The 22,880-nt window shown below is 39.6% G+C and overlaps 1 protein-coding gene across 1 annotated transcript in view; it reads left to right on the top strand.

The window, feature by feature from the left end:
* Positions 1–22,880, top strand: part of LOC142193760 (solute carrier family 2, facilitated glucose transporter member 9-like) — a 58,530-nt gene that overhangs the window by 5,736 nt on the left and 29,914 nt on the right. Inside the window, exons 2-4 of the mRNA XM_075262764.1 lie at positions 8,394–8,492; positions 10,472–10,632; positions 13,239–13,363. Of these exons, the coding sequence (XP_075118865.1) occupies positions 8,394–8,492; positions 10,472–10,632; positions 13,239–13,363 (385 nt within the window). The remainder of the gene's footprint in view (positions 1–8,393; positions 8,493–10,471; positions 10,633–13,238; positions 13,364–22,880) is intronic.

Raw genomic sequence — 22,880 nt, 5'->3', positions numbered from 1 at the left:
CCACATTCATTTTTGCTATGCTGTTGCATCTTATGTATCAGTGTCTAGAAGCAGTCATTTGTAAGTAAGTAAGGTGCAAGTAAGCTGTGTCTTTAGCCACCCTTTGATAGGCAGTAGCCTAAAGATTACAGCTTAATCTGTGAAAGAGATTGAAGAATATTAATTTATGTGACATTGCTACATTTTCTTAAAGCCTCTCAAAACATAGATTTTTAAGTAACTCTTTATTTAGATTTGCTTATATTAGCTTCATGCTTTATATTTAGTATTTATGCAATACTGGGCAGCACTGCATGTTTGCGTGAGTAGTTCGAAGCCACCCACTTCAACAGGTTTAGACTTTGGGTATGATCACACAGAGGTATTTGCAGGAATCTGCTTCAGGAATTCTAAAACTGTTTTTGATGATTTTTTTTTTACATGATGCAGTTTTTGTAACTTTTTTTGTTGCAGTTTTTTGATGCATGATGCAGTTTTTTCCACTTTTTTTTTTTTTTTTTTTTTCTTTTTTTTTTTTTGCTCCAGCACACTTAATGGACCTGGAAATTTCCCTAAAAAAAAAAAAATTTTGCAAAAAAATTGTATCAATTTCAATGGGTTTTTCAGGAAAGCTCATGTAGCTTTTTTTTCCTCTTCTATTAGCTAGAGGGAAAAACTGCTACTGACTCCCAGTGAAATGAAAGTAAGGCTAAGGCCCCTCGGGCCGTAATCACAGCAATAAAGCGCTGCGGAAAGAACCGCTGCGTGATTGCATTGCGGTTCTTTCCGCAGCATTTTGAAGAGACAGTTCACACAGTTTTCCTCTGCAGACTTTCTCTTAACATTATATCTACAGGAAAGCCACAGGCGTCTCCGTAGATATAATTGACATGCTACGATTTGCAAAGCCGCAACAGCAATCGCATGAATTTCATCCACTTTGCCTGCACTGTACAACGCCGTTATTTTTTCCACAGCGTCTCTGCTGCGGGCATTTATGTCCCGTGTGGTCAGAAGCAGTCATTAAGTAACTAAGTAAGCTGCAAGTAAGCTGTGTCTTCAGCGCCACCCTTTGATAGGCAGTAGCCTAAAGATTATTATTATAATTATTATTATTATTATAGCCCGACACTTATCTGAATGAGATGACATTAGTGCAAACTGTGTCCTATCCCTTATCAGCAAAATGTAATTAGCGGACCTGATAAGAGAATAATATCATAGCTCTCAAAGTGAGCATGATCCTGAGAATTCATCCCCCCCTCCCCTCCAGAGAGCAGTAAGTCATATCATCCATCAAGGAATGTAGTGTTAATGAAATACAATGTATTTAGGAAAACTTGAATTTACACAAACTAGCAGTTTAGAATCCTTAAGGGTATGTTCACACAACAGAAAATGAAAAGGAATTCCTCTTAATTTTCTGCCGCTGGCATTTTCGCCACGGTCTAGCCATGACGCTGATGCAGTGCATCAGCATTCTGACGTGGCATCCCGCTCCTGATTAGGCCCAGATAAATTAGCCTAATCAGGAGGGAGTCTCGAGTCGAGTCGATTATTTTTTCCATGTCCTACTGTAATCTCTGCCTCCCATTGAAAACAATGGGAGGCGGGTTCCAGGAGGAATCTGTTTTGGATTCGGGGGCAAAATCCACCCCCAAATCTTTCAAAATGTATATGATAAATATTTTACATTTCAAATTCTATTATGTCACTCATGTGGGAAAACAAATGTTTAAATAAAAAATGGAGATATAAACAAATGATAAAAAATGCGCAGATTATTTTGAAATCTTCTACTGAAAGCATCATTCATTAAAGAGCTCCCAGGCATAAAACGAATAATAATTGAATTTCACATATTTAATAATGTCAGAAATAATTAAAGTAAAAGATATTGCCCTACAATCCAGCTATTCCTCTTGAGAAATGAAATCCATATAATCCATAAAATTACTTAAAGCAGAGTCTGTTTAAAATATCATACAATCTGCATATGATACACAGGATCCATACTAGATCAACCCTGGCATTGTAGCACAGTGTTGGTCTGAACAACCAAAATATATTATATTTGCTATACCCTGACTTACATTCTACAACTATCATTATCATCATTTCTGTTTTGTTATTGATTCTATGGCTGTCAACCAATTGTTAGTATATATTGTAAAGTAAAGGGCTATCACCAGGTCAGCCTTAGGTCAGGCATTGTTCTGTGCAAAATCTATTTTTGAATACCTTCCCACATCATAAAAATAAAGTCCTTAACAGGTCTTGTAGAGTGAAAGACTTGATGCCCATTTGCTAAATATGGCCCTAATGCATCTGGATGTTCTGTACCGTATTACAGGCAAAAATCTCATTCAAACCTCTGGTCTAACTTACTGAATCATAGTTCACAATGATGTTTTAAGTCCAGATCATAAAACCAGAGGCCTAAATGGGATTTTAACCAAAATCTGGATATATTAGGGCCTAAGACTTCATTCACATGAAAGAAGTGTAAAACTGTTTTTCATGGATCCCTCATACATTGCAATGTAGGGATCCTTGAAAATGGTCAAAAATAGTGCATGACCTATATTTTGATGGTCCGTTACTATGGACTGTCAAAATATTGGTCATGTGAATAGTCCTCATTCACAGACATGGCCAATTTTCATTGCCATAATTGCCATATGAATATAGGGTAGGGTCAAACAGTGGATTTTGTGGTGCAAAATCTGCAGAGGAAATCTTCCTGTCATCAGTAGAAAAATGTTTACTCCCATTCATTCCAATGGGCATTTTTGCGGAATCCATCTGAAGATCAGGTGGGACGCTTCATTTTTCTGCTAGCTGACTCTTTCAGACAGCGCTATTAAGATGCTTCAACTTCCCCTTGAGGTAAAGAGGAGGCAGATTTTTTTGCACCCAGCTTCCACTCTCATCCCCCTCTTGCCTTCTGACTGGTGAGATACAGCCTGGATCTGATGTCGTTACATAATTTTTAGGGCACAAGACAGGGAAGAGCAGATTGCATCTGTGCTATAAAGAGAAGATCTATTGTTTATGCCTCTGGTAAGAGGAGGTGGTATCCTCCGAGGCTGCTACACTTATACACACAAGGTTGGTGCCCTCTTTACTGTGTATTGGCCAGCATCATGCACAGGTCACATATAGCTAATGCTGACTATGAATAACATGTTGCAAAGGACTTATATAAAGCGACATACACAAGGCAGGTAGCAAAACACAGGTAAAAACACTGCAGCAGAAAAAAAACATGACAAAAATGTTTGCATTTTTCACGGCATTTCTAATGCATTCTTTATTGTCAGGTTTCCTCTGCGTACTTTAAGTTTCAATTATACCTATGAGGAAACCGCTGGCGTTTCCGTAGGTATAATGGACAAGCTGCGATTTCCGAAACCGTGCTGGTTTTGGAAATCGTGGCGTGTCCACACCACAGTTTTTAACGCAAAGAGGGCATGGGATTTGCTAGAATCCCATCAACTTTACCGTGACTGTAAAACGCTGCAATTTTTCCTGCGCCGGAAAGTGGCATTTATGTCCCGTGAGGCCTGATGTAGAATTATATCTCAGTTGCATCACACAAATTAAACTCAATGGGTCCATGAAAAAAATATGCAGAACAAATCCGAGCATCATCCATTTTTCACAGACCCACTGACATACAGAAAATGATAAAATTTAGACATAAAGAAAATGAAAGAAAAAAAAAACGTTAATCTGCTTTTCACAGACAGCACTCCACCCACGCATGAGCAGAGTGGGATGTTGTAAATGAATAGTGTGGACCTTACAGATCCATGAATTTACATGTGAATGACACTAGGTTCACACTAGCGTTCCGCTTTCTGTTCATCAGGTCCGCTTGGGGACCTGAAAAACGGAAAGCTAACCCACTTAAAAAGCAGTTACCCGTGGAAATTACCGGACCCATAGACTATAAATAAAAGATGAGAAAAGTCCTGATTGCAGTACTTTTCTCTCCACATTTTTTTAACAGAAACTGTTAACGTACAGTGAGTGCTAGTGTGAACCTAGCCTGGGGCCTAAATGTACATTTTGAAGTAGTTTAGACCACACTGTTTTGTGTGTAAACCAATGAAAGGCTTATATCTAGTGATATTTGTGGCACTTTTCCTCACTGACAAAAACTGAACAAAATTGATCTAATAATCATGTTTGATCATATTTGCTGTCATGTATATGTTGTCATGACAATAGTTATGTATTGTAAAAAAGTTTTCATAATGATTGTCTATAGACTAGTCTGCTCCCTGATTCCTTGCCCCTGCCTGGGTCATCTGTCACCTATACCGAGACTATGCCTAGTATAGAACCTGGTGCTGCACTGAATTGAAGATCATATCCTTGTCTAGAGGTTAAAGGATGTAAACAATCCTCAGTAGAAGCCCAAAGCTAAGCTGTTTAGGTAAGACAGTGGGTTCATACCTCCTGCACATTACAGGTGTCAATGACGTGAGAAGGCATGATGATGATGTCATAGTAATTTGAGATGATATTATGAAGATGTCATAATGTAGGATGACGTTATAATGACATTAGATGTCATAACGAATGTGATTAGGAGGATGTCATAACAATATGACATGATGTGATCATCATTATGTGAAAAAATGGCATGTTTACGTGAGTTTCCTCTGGGTACTCTGGTTTCCTCCCACACTTCAAAGACATGATCATATGTCTTGTACAATTTAGTGTAATGTGATTTGTTTATTTATATAATATTTGATTATGTGTATTATATTTTTTATTGGTTATACTTTTTTGTGGGTTCCTGTGGGTTGTAATAATATTATTAGTGCTATTAGGAGACTATCCTATTTAAGTTCCTTGATTATGTCATAATGATATTGATATCTTAAAGTGATATGATGAACAAATACTACTTCTGTATTGTGTATTATGTGTCAGGCTATGTTCACACTAAACCTGCTCTATGTTTGGGGTTTCTGTCCCTGAACCCAATTAAAAATGAGGAGAAAAAAAAAGTCCTGCAAGCAGGACTTTTCTCTCAGCATTTTTTGGGCAGAAAGTCAGCGGACTCCAATATAGTCTTTCAGGTCTGCGGGTTTCTGTGGGAAACCGCCTTTTAACCACAGTGGCTTTCCATTCTTTGGGTCCCTAAGCGGACCCGAAGAACGGAAACCCGAACGCAGGTGTGAACCTAGTGTCAGATCCAAAGGCACATCCAGAGCTTACTGGCAAGCCTCTAGATAGCAACTTCACTGGCAACCCCCAATCAAATTGCAGAGACTAAGGGTCCAGTAGACGGAGTCCTGTCCCTCTAATTACAAAGCTGCCATGATAACTACTGGTTGCGGCTTGTAAAATAGACCTCCAAAATAAAATTACAACAACGATGAAGTCCACACACTTGAAAAAGGGCAGAGAGCGCAAAACGCGTTGTGATTTTATTTTGGACATCAATAAAGAAAGCTAATTAATATAAGGTGAAGCGCGGTGATCATTCTCCTCTGGTCCTACTGGTATTCATTTAAATGGGAGTCAGTAGCAGTTTTTTTCCTCTGGCTGATTTTTTTCATCTAGAGGGGAAAAAAAGTGACATGACCTATCTTCAGGCGGATTCCATCTTGAAATACCCATTTTTTTACGTGGTTTTGATGTGCATCAAAATCTGAAAGTTTTTTTTTTTGTTTTTTTTTTAAAGTAGTTGCCAGGTCCATACAGTTTGCTGGAGCAAAAAAGAAAGAAAAAATCAACAAAAAGTGTGACATAAACCAAGTCATGTAAAAAAAAACAAAAAAAAAACAGGTCAAAAGGTTTCCTAATTCCTAAAGCTAATTTTTTCATCCTGTAAAAAACTCTGTGAGCATACCCTAACATCCAATACACTATGACGTACGGGAGGATGTATGCTGAGGGTATGGTTTTGAAGTTATGGGTCATCTTTCATGTGATGGGCCATAACTTACTAGCCTGAGCTGTCTCCATCACCTATTGATGGCAGATAAATCCTGTGCGGTTTCTATCTTTATAACAAAGCTGTTACTTTTCATGCAGTCCTTCTGTCTGATGGTGATGAAATGATTACTGACCGTGTGTACAATGTACACAGCACAAGCCAAAATTGGTTTCTACAAAACAGGAAGTGTGAGTCTGATGTGAGCTTGTAAAGGCAGGTGTGAAAACGGCCGGAAAAAAAAAATATATATATATTAATAAACTAATACGGTCTAACTTTTAGAAAGTGCAAACTTAGGCTAGACAGTCTTAAACTTCACCAGATTTTCCAATATGTCTAATGCTGTTTGAAATTTTGGCATAGTTTTAGACTGTTTAATCTGTTGCACCTTTACTTGGCTTGGAAACTATTCAATACACATAGAAAATGTGTCCATTAGTCAATTTTTCAAGTGCATTTACTTGGCAATATTGCATGTGAACAAAGATTGCCTTGTGACTCCTTCACTAAAGTTAGTGAGTAAAGTCACATTGCGACCCCTAGGTACGCTGCGATTGTGACTCTTAGTAACTAGAAGTTGTATTACCAGCACCTTACGGGTCACCATGTGACTATTGACTAACATTAATGAAGGAGTCACATGATGGTAGCCATAGTAAACATCACCATGTAACCCTAGCATTATACAGACTTTTTATTATAGCTCCTTTAGGCAGTGCAATGTACTTTCAGACCAAAATAGAAAATAGTCAGTCCTCTTACCATACCTTATTTTCTTTGCAGTTTTTATGAGTTTTGTTTTGCTACATTTCTGTCAGGCATGTGATAATCACAAGAGAGAAGGAAGCCTTTACCACCCATCTTCAGCAGCAATCTAATAACAGACACATTTACTGTAACAGGAAGCTTTGTTGTCTGATGCTTCTTACTTGCTATAGTTACTGATCGTTCCTACATATGTACATGATAAAAAACAAAACACAAACAGACTTCCCATATAACAATAATTACCGTATTTTTCGGACTATAAGACACACTTTTTTCCCCCAAAATTTCGGAGGAAAATGAAGGTGCGTCTTATAGTCCGAATGTGGGGGGGAGGAGCGGATTTGCAGCATGGCCGCGCTACTGCCACCGCTGGTTTTCTGCAGCGGCAGGAGCGTAACAATCTGCAGGCCCCGGCAGCTAAGACATTCCCCGGCATCCGCCGGTCTATTACAGCAGATGCCGGGGACTGTCTTAGCTGCCGGGGCCTGCAGATTGCCACGCTCCTGCCGCTGAAGAAAACCAGCGGTGGCAGTTGCGCGGCCATGCTGCAAATCCGCTCCTCCTCCGCAGGTCCCAGCAGTCAGTTAGCCCCGGGGCCGGTCCCCACCGGCCCCATACCTTTAGTGATGCAGACCGGCTCCTGCACGGCGAGGCCGCAGGAGCCGACCTGTTCCGATGACAGCTCCCAGGCTTGTCATAGATATATATTACTATCGCGGCTGGTCTATGACACTCCGCGATAGTAATGTATAGAATCTCCCATGGACGGCAATACACTTGTATTGCCGTCTATGGGACTTGCAATCAAATGATTGCAGGTTCAAGCCCCCTAGGCGGGGGATAATAAAATAGTAAAAAAAAAAAACACTTAAAAAAAATATAATAAAAAATAAAATAAATAAAAGTTCACCTCCTTTCCCTAGAATACATATAAAAGTATAACATTACTGTGAAACATACACATTAGGTATCCCTGTGTCTGAAAATGCCCGGTCTACTAATATTTTTATGTACAGTGAACGTCAAAATCAAAAGTGCTAAACCGCCGGGTTTTTCTCTCTGTTTTGCCTCTGAATTAAATAAAAGGTGATCTAAGCAATAAACATTTCCCAAAATGGTATATCTAAAAAGTACACCTGGCCCCACAAAAAAAACGCCCTATACATCCCCGTACAGCTGCAGGGTCACCTGTCAATGTGGTCTTGCAGCTGTTCCAAAACTACAACTCCCATATATTAAATATTTTACCATTTTTTGCCTGAAAATTTTTTTTCCCTATTTTTCTCCTCTAAAACCTGGGTGCGTCTTATAGTCCGAAAAATACGGTAATCCATCAAAAAAGATCCCAAACTTTATAGAGTAATGCTAGAGTAGGGGTATTGCAGTATAGAGCTGGAGAACATCCCACCTCCAGTATACACAAAATGAATTAAAATGGTGCTGGAGACATTTTGTCCCTAAAGGATACAGAAATAGAGCCAGAAATAAATTTTTGGCACCATTTTTAGGCTACAAATGATTATTTTAACAATAGTGTTATAAATTCCACTTATAATGTTGCATGATGAACCACTGAATGTAACAGACTCCAACACAGTTACCTCATATGTCCTGTTTTATAATCCGAACTTAATGTTAGACATTAGAATGGAATATAAATAACATTATTTTTATGTCTCTATAGATCCCAACAAAGAAATTATTTTTGGCTGTCTGTGCAGTGGGGATCGGTGGGGCATTTCAATATGGATATAATTTATCAATTATTAATGCACCTACCACAGTAAGTAAAACTTTATATGCCTTGATGGGAATATTTTCTTTTGGTGAATCATAAAGATAAACTCATTATAGAGTGAGGAGGTAAAGTAGAAAACAAATGAGATTTCTACATTTTACCATCATAGAATAGTGGAATTCTATAGTTCACTTCCATACACAAAGAAGCTGTTATAACCGTTATAATGTGTCTCGCATTATCTGATTTGTAAACTGAACACTGGCAAATATTATATCACTCCTTATGTCACTCCTTGTGTTGTGTAAATTCTTAATATAATAAATTTGTGGCCAAGAGACTGCGTAAACCAAATTACCGTATATCTTATTGCTTTTCTTTTAAGTTTTCTAACTCACTAAAGACGCCTGACTAGGGGTGGCAGGGGTATAGCTTCCTCCTCCTGTGATCATAGGATTGATCAGCTTATCTCATACAGCCAATAATACGCAGCATTCTCACGATATCGCCTTGTACAATGGTCTCTTTTTGGTCAATAAATAATTGCACTTTATCTAAAGACACTCCAAAGTCATAATGATAGCAAATTTAGACTATGGGCCCTACTTGGGATAGTAAGTGATGACAATATCTATAAAACGCTGTGGAATATGTTGGCACTATATAGGCAAGCTAAATAAATCAATAGTCTATTAGGATGTTATAACATAACTGCTTCTACCTTCTACATCAGTCACTAATGGGCTTTATTCAGACACAATTTACTTTCTATGATGACACTTGTGGCAGAATAATGCAGGGTCAGTCATGGACATTTATCCACTTAGATTTTGAAGTCAATAGCAACCATGGCATCTACGGGCTTTTGGAGTAAGGGGTAGTAGGTACATTGGTAGTACAATGCATTATAAAAGTTATCAGGAAATGCCAAGTTAAAATCTCCTAGGGGGACAAAAACAAAGTGTAAAAAACGTATATAAACTTTAAAAAAAAAAAAAAAGTTTAATAAATAATAAAAAGGAATAAAATCAAAACCCAAGCAACACAACTGTAATGTTATTTTAACTGAACGTTAAATAGGATAAATAAAAAATTTTTAAAAGTATACCAGAATTGCCTTTTGTTTTGTCTGGGCCTCCAAAAAAGCATTAGTGAAAGAAAGGTTAACACTTGTACCCAAAATGCCATCAATAAAAACATCAGGAATAAAATAAGCTGTTGCACAATTCCGTCAACAAAAAAAAAAAATATTAAGTTGGAAAATGGTGATGGAAAAAAAATATTACAAAAAAGGCTTTTACTTTGCAAAAGTAGTAAAACTCACAAAAACTATACAAAGTTGGTATCAATTTAGTTGTAAGGACCCAGTGAATAAATTTATCAACATTTTTAAGCCAAGTGACTGATGCAAAATTTATAGCATAAAAAGGAAATTGCAACATTTGAGGGGTTTTTTTTTTCCCCCTATTCATTCCCAGAAAGAGTTAATAAAACTTAAGACTTAGTATATGACAATAGAAAAACACAACAAATGGTTTGGTCATCATGGCCTACAACAGACTGGTCACTAAATGGCTAATCAATATTATTCTTTATCTTATCTTATCTTAATCAATATTATTATTTTATGATGGAAAATGCATGTATTTTACAAAACATGTTTTTGATGCGTTCTTAATGCAAACAAAAGTGATTATCCATATTAGTGCCGTTAAAGAAAATGGTACTCAATGTAATGAAAGTAAGAGGCTGATGCAAAAGATTGCTAGTTGACACATTATATAGTCAATTGGCACTTGGCACCTGCGCCAGCCAATGTAATAGGGCCTTTAGTCTCTTGAAGCCTTGAACTATCCCAGAAAGATAGACAAGCTTAGACAGTGAGAAATAGACTTTTTCCATCTTACCATTTTATTGCAACCAGTTTTAACTGCATAGACGCCATCATTAGATGATAAATAGGTGCTGAAGATTTGGGTCAATATTAATATCTTGAATTTCTATGTTCTTTTGCTCCCTTACAGCATGTACACAAGTTTATTAATGACACCTGGTATTCACGCTACCACTCACAGTTAGATGCCGATCTACTCACCCTCATCTGGTCAGTAATCGCTTCAGTGTTTACTGTAGGCGGACTTCTTGGGACATTTATAGGTGGACATGCAGCAGCAAAGATTGGCCGGTAAGAAGATGCCTCGTCTATGGAATAGATGTATAGTCATGTGGGTTAATCAAAGATACAGTATATCAGCTGAGTGGCTTACAAAATGATGTGATAATTCATGTTTGCAATGTCTTAAGATGTCTAAGAATTTATATTTCTGAGAATCTATATAAGGAAAACGTACACAATATCCTGGCTGGATGTTTATAAGAGTGTTAATAGAATTGTATTTAAAAGCAGTCTTGTCAGTAATAAATTGGTTATAAACCCAATCCCCGTACCTTATAATATCCCCTTACCTCATAGATATGATTATATAGTTTCCAGATATGCCTTTGTTATTCTGCTCCATTGTCATGCAAACTGTTTTATTTATATTGAAATGAGGGGTGTAACTAAGTTTGCCTGGACATTGGTGTGAGCTCAAAGTTTGTCTCTCCATTTGTATATGAATAAAACAAATTGCAGAGCTATTTATATGCAAGTGAGGCTCCAAAGCTGAATAATAGAGGCATATTTGGAAACAGCACAATCTCTACAAGGTACTGATTAGGGTTATAACTAGAGATAAGCGAGTACTGTTCGGATCAGCTGATCCGAACAGCACGCTCCATAGAAATGAAAGGATGCACCTGGTACTTCCGCTTTGACGGCGGCCGGCAGCTTAACCCCCCGCGTGCCGGCTACGTCCATTCATTTCTATGCGAGCGTACTGTTCGGATCGGCTGAGCCGAACAGTACTCGCTCATCTCTAGTTATAACTAATTTACCACTGATAGACTCCCATACACCGATTGTATGAAACCCCAAAGTTTTGTAATTAATGGGATGTGGAGACAACCGCTGCTGTCTGAAATGTATTGAAGACGAAATAGATGTTAAACATCTACCTCAGGGGTCTCAAAGACATGGCCTGCAAGCAGCATGCAGCCCCTGAGACTGTCATCTGCAGCATTGGCAGAACCAGGGAGATAAGAACTCCTGCCAAGGTTTAAAGGCTTCTCTTTTTTTTTTTTTTTTTTGCTGCAGGCCTGTGGCCTACAAGTTTAGTGAAGTTTGACTTCCCACTTTGTCTCCAAACACCACCTGCTCTCTTCCACTGCTGTGTTGTATGTTAATCTGAAGTAGTGGAAGGGAGAACGCCCAGGAGCAATGAGATACGTGCTGCCTGGGGGCCATTGGTGTTGGACATTAAGCTATATGGGGTAACATTAAACTGTTAGGCTACTTTTGGGGGACACTAAACTGGGGTTATTTAACAATACATTTGTATTAAAAGGAATGGCCCAACAACTTCTTATATATCCAAAATATAAGTTCAGATTTGAGCCCAGCCTAATGATTCTTCATAGAATGGAAAGAAAAAGCATAAAGGCTGACAGCGTACTGCAACATTTTATAGTTTACAGAATTAGGATTCTGATACCTAAGGTAGGCATGGATGTGCAAATCCCTATGATGGCCAAGTCTTGGAGCCCTCAAATGCTCTAGCTACTTGTGTTCAAAGTCTCTTTTAGGGACAATCATGATGGTCATGATGAACTGTTCTAAAACCTGTTTATTGCAAACCAAACCCTTCCAACCAACAGAAATGCTGATTATTTAGATATTTTGATCCTATCGTGCAAACACAAACTACTGTGAATGGCTTTTTGTCCTTGTACAATATACCAATGTAGGTCCAATGACTGGAGGCTAGAACCTGTGATCTGAATGTTTTCTAGATCTACTAGCAAAGTAAAGAATTTTTCCTTGGGCAAGGCAGATGAGACATAAACAGGTCTATTGAGGCATGTCAATGAGAAATTAACAGCAAAGATAACAGTCTATTGAAAAGCAGCATTGAATAAAATGAAGTGAATGAATTACATTTCTATCCCAGCTTTATTTGAAGAAAATACATTTTAGATATACCGTATATACTCGAGTATAAGCCGACCCGAATATAAGCCGACCCCCCTAATTTTACCACAAAAAACTGGGAAAACTTATTGACTCAAGTATAAGCCTAGGGGGAGAAATGCAGCAGCTACTGGAAAATTTCAAAAATTAAAATGGTCGTAGTTTTTGGGTGCAGTAGATGCTGGGGAAGGGGAGGGGGTGTTTTGGTTGTCTGTCTGTCTGCCCCTTCCCTGAGCCTGAGGACTGTTTTTTTTTCCCCCACTTGGAATTCAGTCTGGCTGAATATAGGTTATCTGCAGTGCTCCTATTAACCCCTTCCTGATGGAACAGGAGCACTGCAGATAACCTATATTCAGTAGACAGGGCACTGTCAGACACAGGGATACCTAATGTGTATGTGTTTCACAGTCATTTTCTACTTTTGTATGTATTCTAGGGAAAGGAGGGATTAAGAACTTTTATTTATTTATTTATTTATTTATTTATTTTTTAATTTTTGCACTATTTTATGGGAGATTCTATACATTGACATTGTGGCTGGTCATAAACCCCCCTCACCCTCCTAAAAAAAAAAAAAAAAAAAAAATTTTTGCTGACTCGAGTATAAGCCGAGGGGGGCTTTTTCAGCACAAAAACTGGGCTGAAAAATTCGGCTTATACTCGAGTATATACGGTATCTAACTTCCTTCATATGCTGACTTATCTGGTTATCTGTATTGCAGGAAACAGGCTCTTCTGTTGAATAATGTTTTAGCGATACTTGCTGCTCTTCTCATGGGAATGGCACAACCAGCTGGACTATTCGAGCTATTGATAGTTGGGAGATTCCTCATAGGAATCAATGCAGGTAAGTAGAGGGCTACAATATAGTTGTGAAGGACAACATATAAAAATAGTGGTTTGGTATAGTGTTGATAATATACATAGTCATTAAAAGTGAAATCTGTAATAAAATCTGTAATAAAGAGGCATAATCAAAGAAATACCCATCACCCTGAACAGCACTATGGGGTTCACAATGGTAAGAGTAAGGATCTTTATGTAATAACATCTTCTAAGGAAACTGCCTCTGAAGCTGACCATGAATATCAGACTTTGGTCAGATAAAATACGAAAATACTGTGAACATCCATGTGCAACAGCAGATATTAGTCTGCCAAAAATAGTTTAACTATGCTGGATATTTTTGGCCAGAGTTGTCCACAAATATCAAAGCTTGGTGTGATTGGCCAAAGCAGCCGATCATCAGCCAATCTGCACTCTCACAACTAAACTACCCCCAATCGGGCTATTTGATGATTTTGATCCACACCTGGTTTTGGCTTCATAAACTGCAACAAAATATTTGAAAATGAAAACTCTGCTTTAAAGGGTTATTCCCATGTACATGAATTTTTTTACATATGTAGATAATTAAAAGTTAAACATTTTTGCAAATATAAGTAATTAAATATTTTGCAGAGTTTTAAAGATTTCCCTAAATATCTTGTGGTCACAGTTTTGTTGTCTTGATCAGTTGCCATTGGATACGACCATGAATGCAGAAACTTTCTAAGGTCAGAAAATCAGCTATGATTTTCTTATTGTGGCCAGAATATCGTCTCATACATGTAGTGCCCCTGCTTGATAACCCAGCTACAATAAGAAAATCATGGCTGGGTTTTTGACAAGTCCCAGACCATAGAAAGTTACTGGATTTGTGGTCGTATCCATTGGCAACCGATCAAGACAACAGACTGTCATTACTAAGATGGTTAGAGGAAATCTTTAAAACGCTGCAGAATTTTTAATTACTTATATTTGCAAAACTGTTTAATTTTTAATTATCTACAACTATAGATATGATTATGTACATGGGAATACCCCTTTAAGGTGCCCTGACACATTACAATATCCAAAGAAATTCTCTGATTTCATTGTAGCTGGTTGAACATTGATACTGTGTGGTGGTGTCCTGCATCTCCCCTGACAGATAGTGTTGGCAAAAGAAGGAATGAGCATGCTGGATTTTACATGCTTGATCCTTTTGTATATAACATGCCACCAGAAGAGTTTGGCAACAGCCTATACCCTTCTCCTCACTGAGAGCATATGCAAACTTTGCTGATTTTGACAACTGCAATATTTGTTGTTAGCTGAAATGTCACCTACCTCTGCTTTTGTATATATGAAATAGTCTACTCTTTTATAACTCAGTAGTTTCATACTATAGTTCTTAAAGACATTTGTATGCTGATAATGTATTTATCTGTCCTCCCCACTCATTTTCTGTACACTTATCTATCCATTTTAAAATAATAAAAATAATTGAAATAGAAAAATGTATCTCTTACGGTACTGTTACGGAACTGATCTAATAATGTACCATTTAATGGATTATCCACATGTCATTCATTTCTGATATATCAGTCCTAAAAGCTAGGATCCCCATCATTCATGAGGACATGATGGTTGTGGGGTCAAATATGTGTCTGTGAAAACATATAGTCCTTCTCTATTTTATAAGTGATAGTTATTTACTATTACTGTTTGTTAGATGAGAATAATTAATTTGTTTTTACATCTTAGCTAATGGTGGCATGCCATTGTTATTGGGGTTATGCAATGAAGAGTATTTATCCACTGAGAACCCTACTCATCCTGAGAACATGGAGATATTTTAACTCTGTAGTCATATACTAAATAGTTACAAGTCAAATTTATGTATGAGATAGCCAAGATGGTTGTCTATAAAATGATGGTAGTCTCATGTTCAAAGCTGTAGTGGCTGGTGAGATATGGAGCCTGAAAGTCAAAGTTCAAAAGCTTGTTACCCTTTTGCTCATCATGTAAGGAGCATTAGGGGGTATCAACCTCTGGGGAATTGGGCAGTATTTTTTTTTTCATGTGGCAAATGGGCATTATTAGAGGGCACAAGGACAATTATTAATTTAGGGGCACTATTATTTTAAAGGGCAAACATGAAGTATTATTAATTGAGGAAGCACACATGGCCTTCCTTAATTTTAGCAAGCAAAAAGGAGACATTATTTATTTAAAGATGTTAACAGGGGTTTTTATTCATTCCTAAAGGTTTTTTTTATGTTGCATATTTTATAATTGAGGACAGCAGCATGATGGGAACTTTGTGTAGGTAAGCATAACGTGGGTTGGGTGCTTAGAACAGTGAAGAGACAAAGATGTCTGTGTTGCTAACTATACAGAGACAAGTCACAGCTGGAAGAAGTGGTGATGGCATTCTAGATGTAAGAGATGGTAAATGTGAAAGATTACAGTCAGAGACGTCTGTAATGAAGTTTTTCAGCAGTACATTCACTCAAATGGTCTACAGAGCCTTGCGTAGAACCACTATCTACCACTATATGGCACTGAATGGTGTTAATTAGATATGAGCGAACGGCGTTCGATCGAATTGATATTCGATCGAATATCAGGCCGTTCGAGGTATTCGATTACAATGGAATACCACGAGGCAAACGCACTAAAAATTCATATCCCCTCTCACCTTTCCTGGAGCTTTTTTTGCACCAATAACTGCGCAGGGGAGGTGGGACAGGAACTATGACAACAGAGGCATCGAAAAAAAAAATGGAAAAACTAATTGGCTAGCTAAATCAGGTGACCTCCAATTTATACAAATAGTGGATTTAATATCCGGGTCATATGACTGTGAACTATGTGACTGTGAGACAGGGTTAGCTAGGGATTACCTTTATTTAGGTGGGAATGTTACTCAAACAGCTCTTTGGGGCTCTATCTCGTTGGGATCCCTGTCAGCTTGCGATATGTGAGAGCTGACTTTTTCCCATAGGAATGCATTGACCAGCGTTGATTGGCCGAATGCCATACAGAGTACAGCATCTCTGGTGTAGCAGAGCTCAGCGCGCACTCAGTTCTGCTACATCTCGGGTGTAGCAGAGCTCAGCACACGGCCAGCTCTGCAACATCTTGGGTGTAGCAGAGCTCAGTGCACGGCCAGCTCTGCTACATCTCAGGTGTAGCAGAGCTGTGCGCTCAACACTGCTACATCTGAGATCGGAATGTGGACCGATCTTAGACTCTGTCTCCTCAGCACTCAGCTCTGCTACATCTCGGGTGTGGCAGAGCTCAGCGCACGGCCAGCTCTGCTACATCTCTGGTGCAGCAAAGCTGTGCACTCAACACTGCTACAGATTAGACCAGAATGGAGACTGCTGTGGACCAATCTTAGACTCCGCCTCCTCCGGCAGAACCAGTGTTGATTGGCCGAATGCTGTACTCTGTATGGCATTCGGCCAATCAACGCTGGTCAATGCATTCCTATGGGAAAAAGTCGGCTCCCGCATATCGCAAGTTGACAGGGATCCCGACGAGATAGTGGCTTAATACAGGCACTTGTGCATTTTAGATGCCCCCAGGCATGCTTCTCCTGCTGTCCCAGTTGCATTCCAGGGTGTTGGCATCATTTCCTGGGGTGTCATAGTGTACTTCGTGACTCTCCTGAGTCGAAGTGTGGCTTCCCCTGAAACTAAGCATTTTTCCCCATAGACTATAATGGGGTTCGATATTCGTTCGAATAGTCGAATATTGAAGGACTATTTGAAACAAATATAGAATCTCGAATATTTCACTGTTCGCTCATCTCTAGTGTTAATATTAGAATATATGGTTTGGGGGCCACTTGGATGTGTTTGTTTTCCCCCCTGTGCTGAACACTTAGCTACACCTCTGATATTAGGGAATTGAAAATTCTTCCTTTTCTTCTCACGATTTTGCACACTACAAGCTGTGATTGTATTTCCGATTGCAGGCAGAAATAAATAGCCAATAGTCTGATGATGAACTGAGATGAAGCCAAAGGGAATTCTCTACATGCTTTTATGTATAATAAGAATGCTTCTAATTGGAAAAATGAAACTGACAATACCAGAATTGTGAATTGTAATTCTCTAATATATTGTAATAGCGTGGATGGTTAATGGACTTCATATGAAACTTATTCTAGTTGAGGAGTAAATGGCAGCTATTGGTCTGCTATACTATATAGGATGCATATCCTATTAATATTATAAATGTGAAAGTTTGTGAGTTTGGATGTTTGTGGGTTTGTGTGTTCGGATGTTTGTTAGTCAATCACGCAAAACCCGCTCGACCGATTTGGCTGAAATTTTCCACAAACATAGTCACTACACTGGATTGTGCAATAGGCTACTTTTCGTCACAATAGCGCACATACGTTTGTGCCAGGACCCCCACAAAACCAAAACTCACACCACCATCTCTGCAATCTCACACACTTTGGACCATAGCAAGCCACAAAATTCATATTGCCCTCTGCAGCCTCGCCCCTAACCCCACACAATCACATATACATATACTTTACCACTTTGCCCCTCACCTTAACGATACTCCAGGAGGTTCTCTTTAACGCTCCGGAGCAGCCATGTTTGCCGACCCCCACCGCTCTGACAATCCGCGGCACCGCCCACCCATGTCAATACCCCTAGGAGGTCTAATAAATGCAAAAAAAAGTTTAAAAAAAAGTAAAAAAAAATATAAAAACAAATAAAAAGGATTAAAAATTCAAATCACCCCCCTTTCCCTAGAACACATATAAAAGTAGTTAAAAACTGTGAAACACATACATGTTAGGTATCCCCGCATCCAAAATCGCCCGCTCTACAAAGCTATACAAATATTTTTCCTGTTCGGTAAACGCCGTAGCGGTAAAAATGGTCAAAAGTGCCAAACCGCCGTTTTTTCACTCTTTTGATTCTGATAAAAATTTGAATAAAAAGTGATCAAAGCAATAACATTTCCCGAAAATGGTAGAAATACAAAGTACACCCGGTCCTGCAAAAAAAGACGCCCTATACATCCCCGTACACATACATATAAAAAGGTTACGGCTGTCGGAATATGGCGACTTTTCAAAAAATAATTTTTTAACACAGTTTCGGATTTTTTTAAGGGGTCAAAATGTAAATAAAACCATATAAATTTGGTGTCCCCGGAATCGTAACGAAACACAGAATACAGGGGACATGTCATTTTGGTTGCACAATGAACGCCGTAAAACCAAAACCCGTAAGAAAGTCGCAGAAATGCATTTTTTCTTCAAATCCACCCCATTCTGAATTTTTTCCCTGCTTCCCAGTACATTATATAGAATAAATAATGGTGGCATCATGAAGAAAAATTTGACCCAGGAAAAATTAAGACCTCATATGGCTCTGGGAGCGGAGAAATAAAAAAGTTAAGGGTTTAGAAGGAGGGGAGTCAAAAACGAAAAACGAAAATCAAAAAATGCCATCGACGGGAAAGGGTTAACTTCAAATACTTCTGTCCCAAAGTCACTATGTACAGTTTCTCACACCGTATATATAGCAGCTCAAATACAAATTAACTTCAACACAAAAGTCTCACGTATTCTCTGAATTACAGCAAAAACAAGATACAAAGTTACATTTCATATCCCAGACCTTATACACAGTACAAAAACCTTACCCGCACCTGTATACAGGGTCGGACTGGGATGTCTAGGGCCCACCAGTGGAATTGTTTCTAGGGGCCCACCGCCAGGACCCTGCAGATCAGCGGTACCGAGACAGGGTGGTTAAAGGTAATAACATGTTGGGAGCCATGCTACTCACCCCCTATACCATGTGCACTACATATACCTACTGCTACAGCCTGTATGGCAAGTGAACAGCATGGCTCCTAGAAATGTTAGCATTACCCATAGCTGAAGTGTCCTGGAAAAGCTGATCTGCAGAGGTCCTGGCTGTTGTATCATCGCAGATGTAATATTGATGGCCTATCCTAAGGACAGACCATCAATATTATAAAGATGGATAAATCCTTTAAAGTGGTTGTCCAGGAATTGGAGCAACTCATGTGGTGGGCGGGAGGTGTAAAATAAAAAACAAATAAATAAAAAAAGAATACTCATCTGTCGTTGGCGTTCCGTTGTCCGCCTCTAGTGTCCATTCAGTCTTGTACTGGCACTACTTGCTGGGAGTCCTGCACCTCATGTGGTCGCTGAGACCAATTAGGTACAGGAACTCCAGAAATGAGGCCATGAGACCAAAAACAGGCGGGGACAACGGGGTGCTGGGGACAGGTGAGAAGGCTCTTTTAAAAAAAATATATATATATATATATATATATATATATATATATATATATATATATATTTATTTTTACACCTCCCTGACGGCCACCACAGTGATCACTCCAGTTTATAGACAACCTGTTTTAAGGGGTTACTAGAAAAAATGTGAAAGGTTCACAGCTCACCCACAATGAAAAGAGTCCATACATCGCCATGAGTAAGGGACGGATGTCCTGAAACGCGTAGGCTGGTTGACTTTTCTCAAAACATGCGTTTATCTATGGAATCTACCATGTAAGTGCTATATTTTTTCTACATCTGGTACTATTTTTTAATGTTTTTGAAATAAATACTATGTTTTAAAAAGATACCTTTTTTTGTGCTGAAGATTGTTTGTTTTTCTGGTTTTAAGGGGTTGTCTGGGCCAAATATTTTATGGCCACTTCACTGGTCCCCCATAATGTATGGGTTACAGTGATGGGGCCATTATACTGTGTGGGAGCAGTGATGGGGCTAACATCCTGTGCAGAAGGGGGATGTTAAAATATGTGGGGCATATTAAAGGGGTTTCCAGGGTTAAACTTTTTTTATGGCCTATACTCTGGATAGGCCATAAATACCTCAAACCCCACATTGCAGAAACACAACGTCTTTGGCTACTACAGAAAAAAACAGCAAAGTGAATGAAATATAATCAAATTTACCTCATCCACACACTGCAGGAAAAAGATGTGGAACAGCCACAAACTCTAAAATGTGAGCGCTTCTAAAAACATGGCCAGTTACTTTCAGCTGCGCAATTGGGAGAAAGTGCGGGGAAAAAAACACTGTGGAAAAAATACATTGAGATTCGCCGCTATTTTTTTCCACAGCTATTTTTTTAGCCGCGTCTCACTGTTGGGCCTCATCCTTATTATCTCAATAGACTGAGCATTATACTATAAGGCTGAGTTCACACAGAGTTTTCTGGTCAGGAATTTGGTTCTATTGGGTTAGAGTTCTATTGGGAGATTTTTTTGGAGGATGATTTTGAGGTGGATTCCTGACCAAACAACTCCGTGTGAACTCAGCCTTAGGGCTCGTTCACATCTGCGCCTGGTCTCCATTCTGCAGGTTTCCATTTCCTGCACAAAACAGAGGCAGGAGACGGAAACCTGCAGGAGGCTCTCTCACCCATTCATTTGAATGGGTGAGAAATATGTCCGGCGGTGAGCGTTTTATGCTCTCCGCCATTAAACCGATTTTTTTAAATCGGACACAGAGTCGAACACGCAGTACTCTGTGTCCGATTTAAAAAAAAAAAACGGTTTTGCGGCGGAGAGCATAAAACGCACACTGCCACACCCGGTCTGACAGCTTTCTGTCTTCTACATGCAGAAGACGGAAAGCTGAGAACGGACTGCCGAACGCTAGTGTGAACCTAGCGTCAGCCTAAAGCCCCATGTAGCAAGACAAAGCAAAAAGCGCTGCGGGAAAAACCCCGGCGGCAACACATCAGTTTTTCCTGCAGCTTATTGCAGAAACTCCACAGAGGTTTCCTCTGAGGACTTTGTTTCCTTTAGGGTAAGTTCACACTGGGATTTTTGGTCAGGATTTTGAGGCCGTATCTGCCTCAAAATCCTGACCAAAAAGATGGCTCCCATTGAAATCAATGGGAGCCGGTCAGTTCTTTTTTTTCCGGGAGCCGGTCTGTTCCAACTCCCAGAAAAAGAAGCGAGGTGCTCATTCTTCAGGTCGTTTCGCCTCGCGATTCAGCCTGAAGACACTCCCTCCTCCCATCTAGGCCCATTTATTGGGCCTAATCTGGAGCAGAGTGCGTGACTGGATGCCGGTGCAGTGCACCGGCATTCAGTCGCGGCTACCCGATTTTTGGTCTGGAACCTGAGGCGGCCTCCGCCTCAGGTTCCGGACCAAATACCCCCGTGTGAACTTAGCCTTATACCTATAGGGAAACTGCAGGTGTTTCTGTAGATATAAGTGACATGCTGCAATTTCCAAAACCGCAACAGTTTTGGAAATTGCAGTATGTCTGCAGTGTGTGGATGGGATTGCACTCACTGTGTTCAGTAATGCATTCGGGGAGTCTGCATGGGGACCCTCCCAAACAGACTACCTAACGCATTAGCAAGCGGTGTGCAGTGAAAGCACACATAGACTATAATGGGGTCCATGTGCTTTCCGAGCGGTGTCCGCATAGAACATGCGGACAGAAAAGTACTTTACAATCTACTTTCCTGTCCACATGACTCATGCGGACACCACGTGGAAAGCACACGGACCCCATTATAGTCTGTGGGGTCCACGTACTTTCACTGCACACCGCTTGCTAATGCGTTTGGTAATCCGTTCGGGGGGAAGGGGGAGGGGGTTCCCATGCAGACTCCCCAAACAGATCACCGAACGCAGATGTGAACCAGGCCTTATACATATACCATATATACTCACACATATACAATACTATATACAATACACACATACAATACTATAGCACATATACATTTATATACATTCATATACCATATAAGTCATATATATACTTGTATGAATACTATATATACACACACACACACACACACATATATACATACACATTATTATAGCATACAGTATATACTCACACATACCTGTATACAAACATACAGTACTCACACAGTATACAAGTCACATACTTTACACAAATGTACACATGCATACATATTAAACATACAGATTTTACAAAAAGAGTTTACTCACCTATTCCAGCAGTAGTGAACTCAGCAGATGGCTCCTGTCCTCCCCACACGCTGCGATGTAACAGGACTCAGTGTGAGGAGGAGGGGGGAGGGGGAGGAAGTGCGTGCGTGCAGCAGGGGAGACCTCACAGGAGAGCAGCTGCAGGTAAGTGACGGGAGCGACCGTTAGCTGATGCTGAAGAAAGACACGTTGTCTTCCGGTGTGTACTTCTTCAGCATCAGCTAATGGGGGCCCCTGTGTGTGGAGGCAGATGCATTGGCCAGGTACCCGGTTGGGGCCCCTGGCCATCCCGATCGGGCCCCGACCAATGCATCTGCATTGGTAAAAAGCAAAACTTTAAGTCAGGGCTCGGGGGCCCACCGGGGGATTCCCCGGTACACCGGTGGGCCAGTCCGAGCCTGCCTGTATATACCCACTGCTACAATCACCGCAGACGAAGTCGCGGGTACCAGCTAGTGTAAGCATATATTCACATGCACCAGATTTGTTGCACTACTTTCTGTGACTGTTCTATTTATATTTAAATAAAACATGCAGA

Source organism: Leptodactylus fuscus, chromosome 1 (assembly GCF_031893055.1).
Source record: "Leptodactylus fuscus isolate aLepFus1 chromosome 1, aLepFus1.hap2, whole genome shotgun sequence".
Lineage (NCBI taxonomy): Eukaryota > Metazoa > Chordata > Amphibia > Anura > Leptodactylidae > Leptodactylus > Leptodactylus fuscus.
The sequence above is the reverse complement of the archived record's forward strand: the minus strand, read 5'-3'. Positions and strand labels throughout refer to the sequence as shown.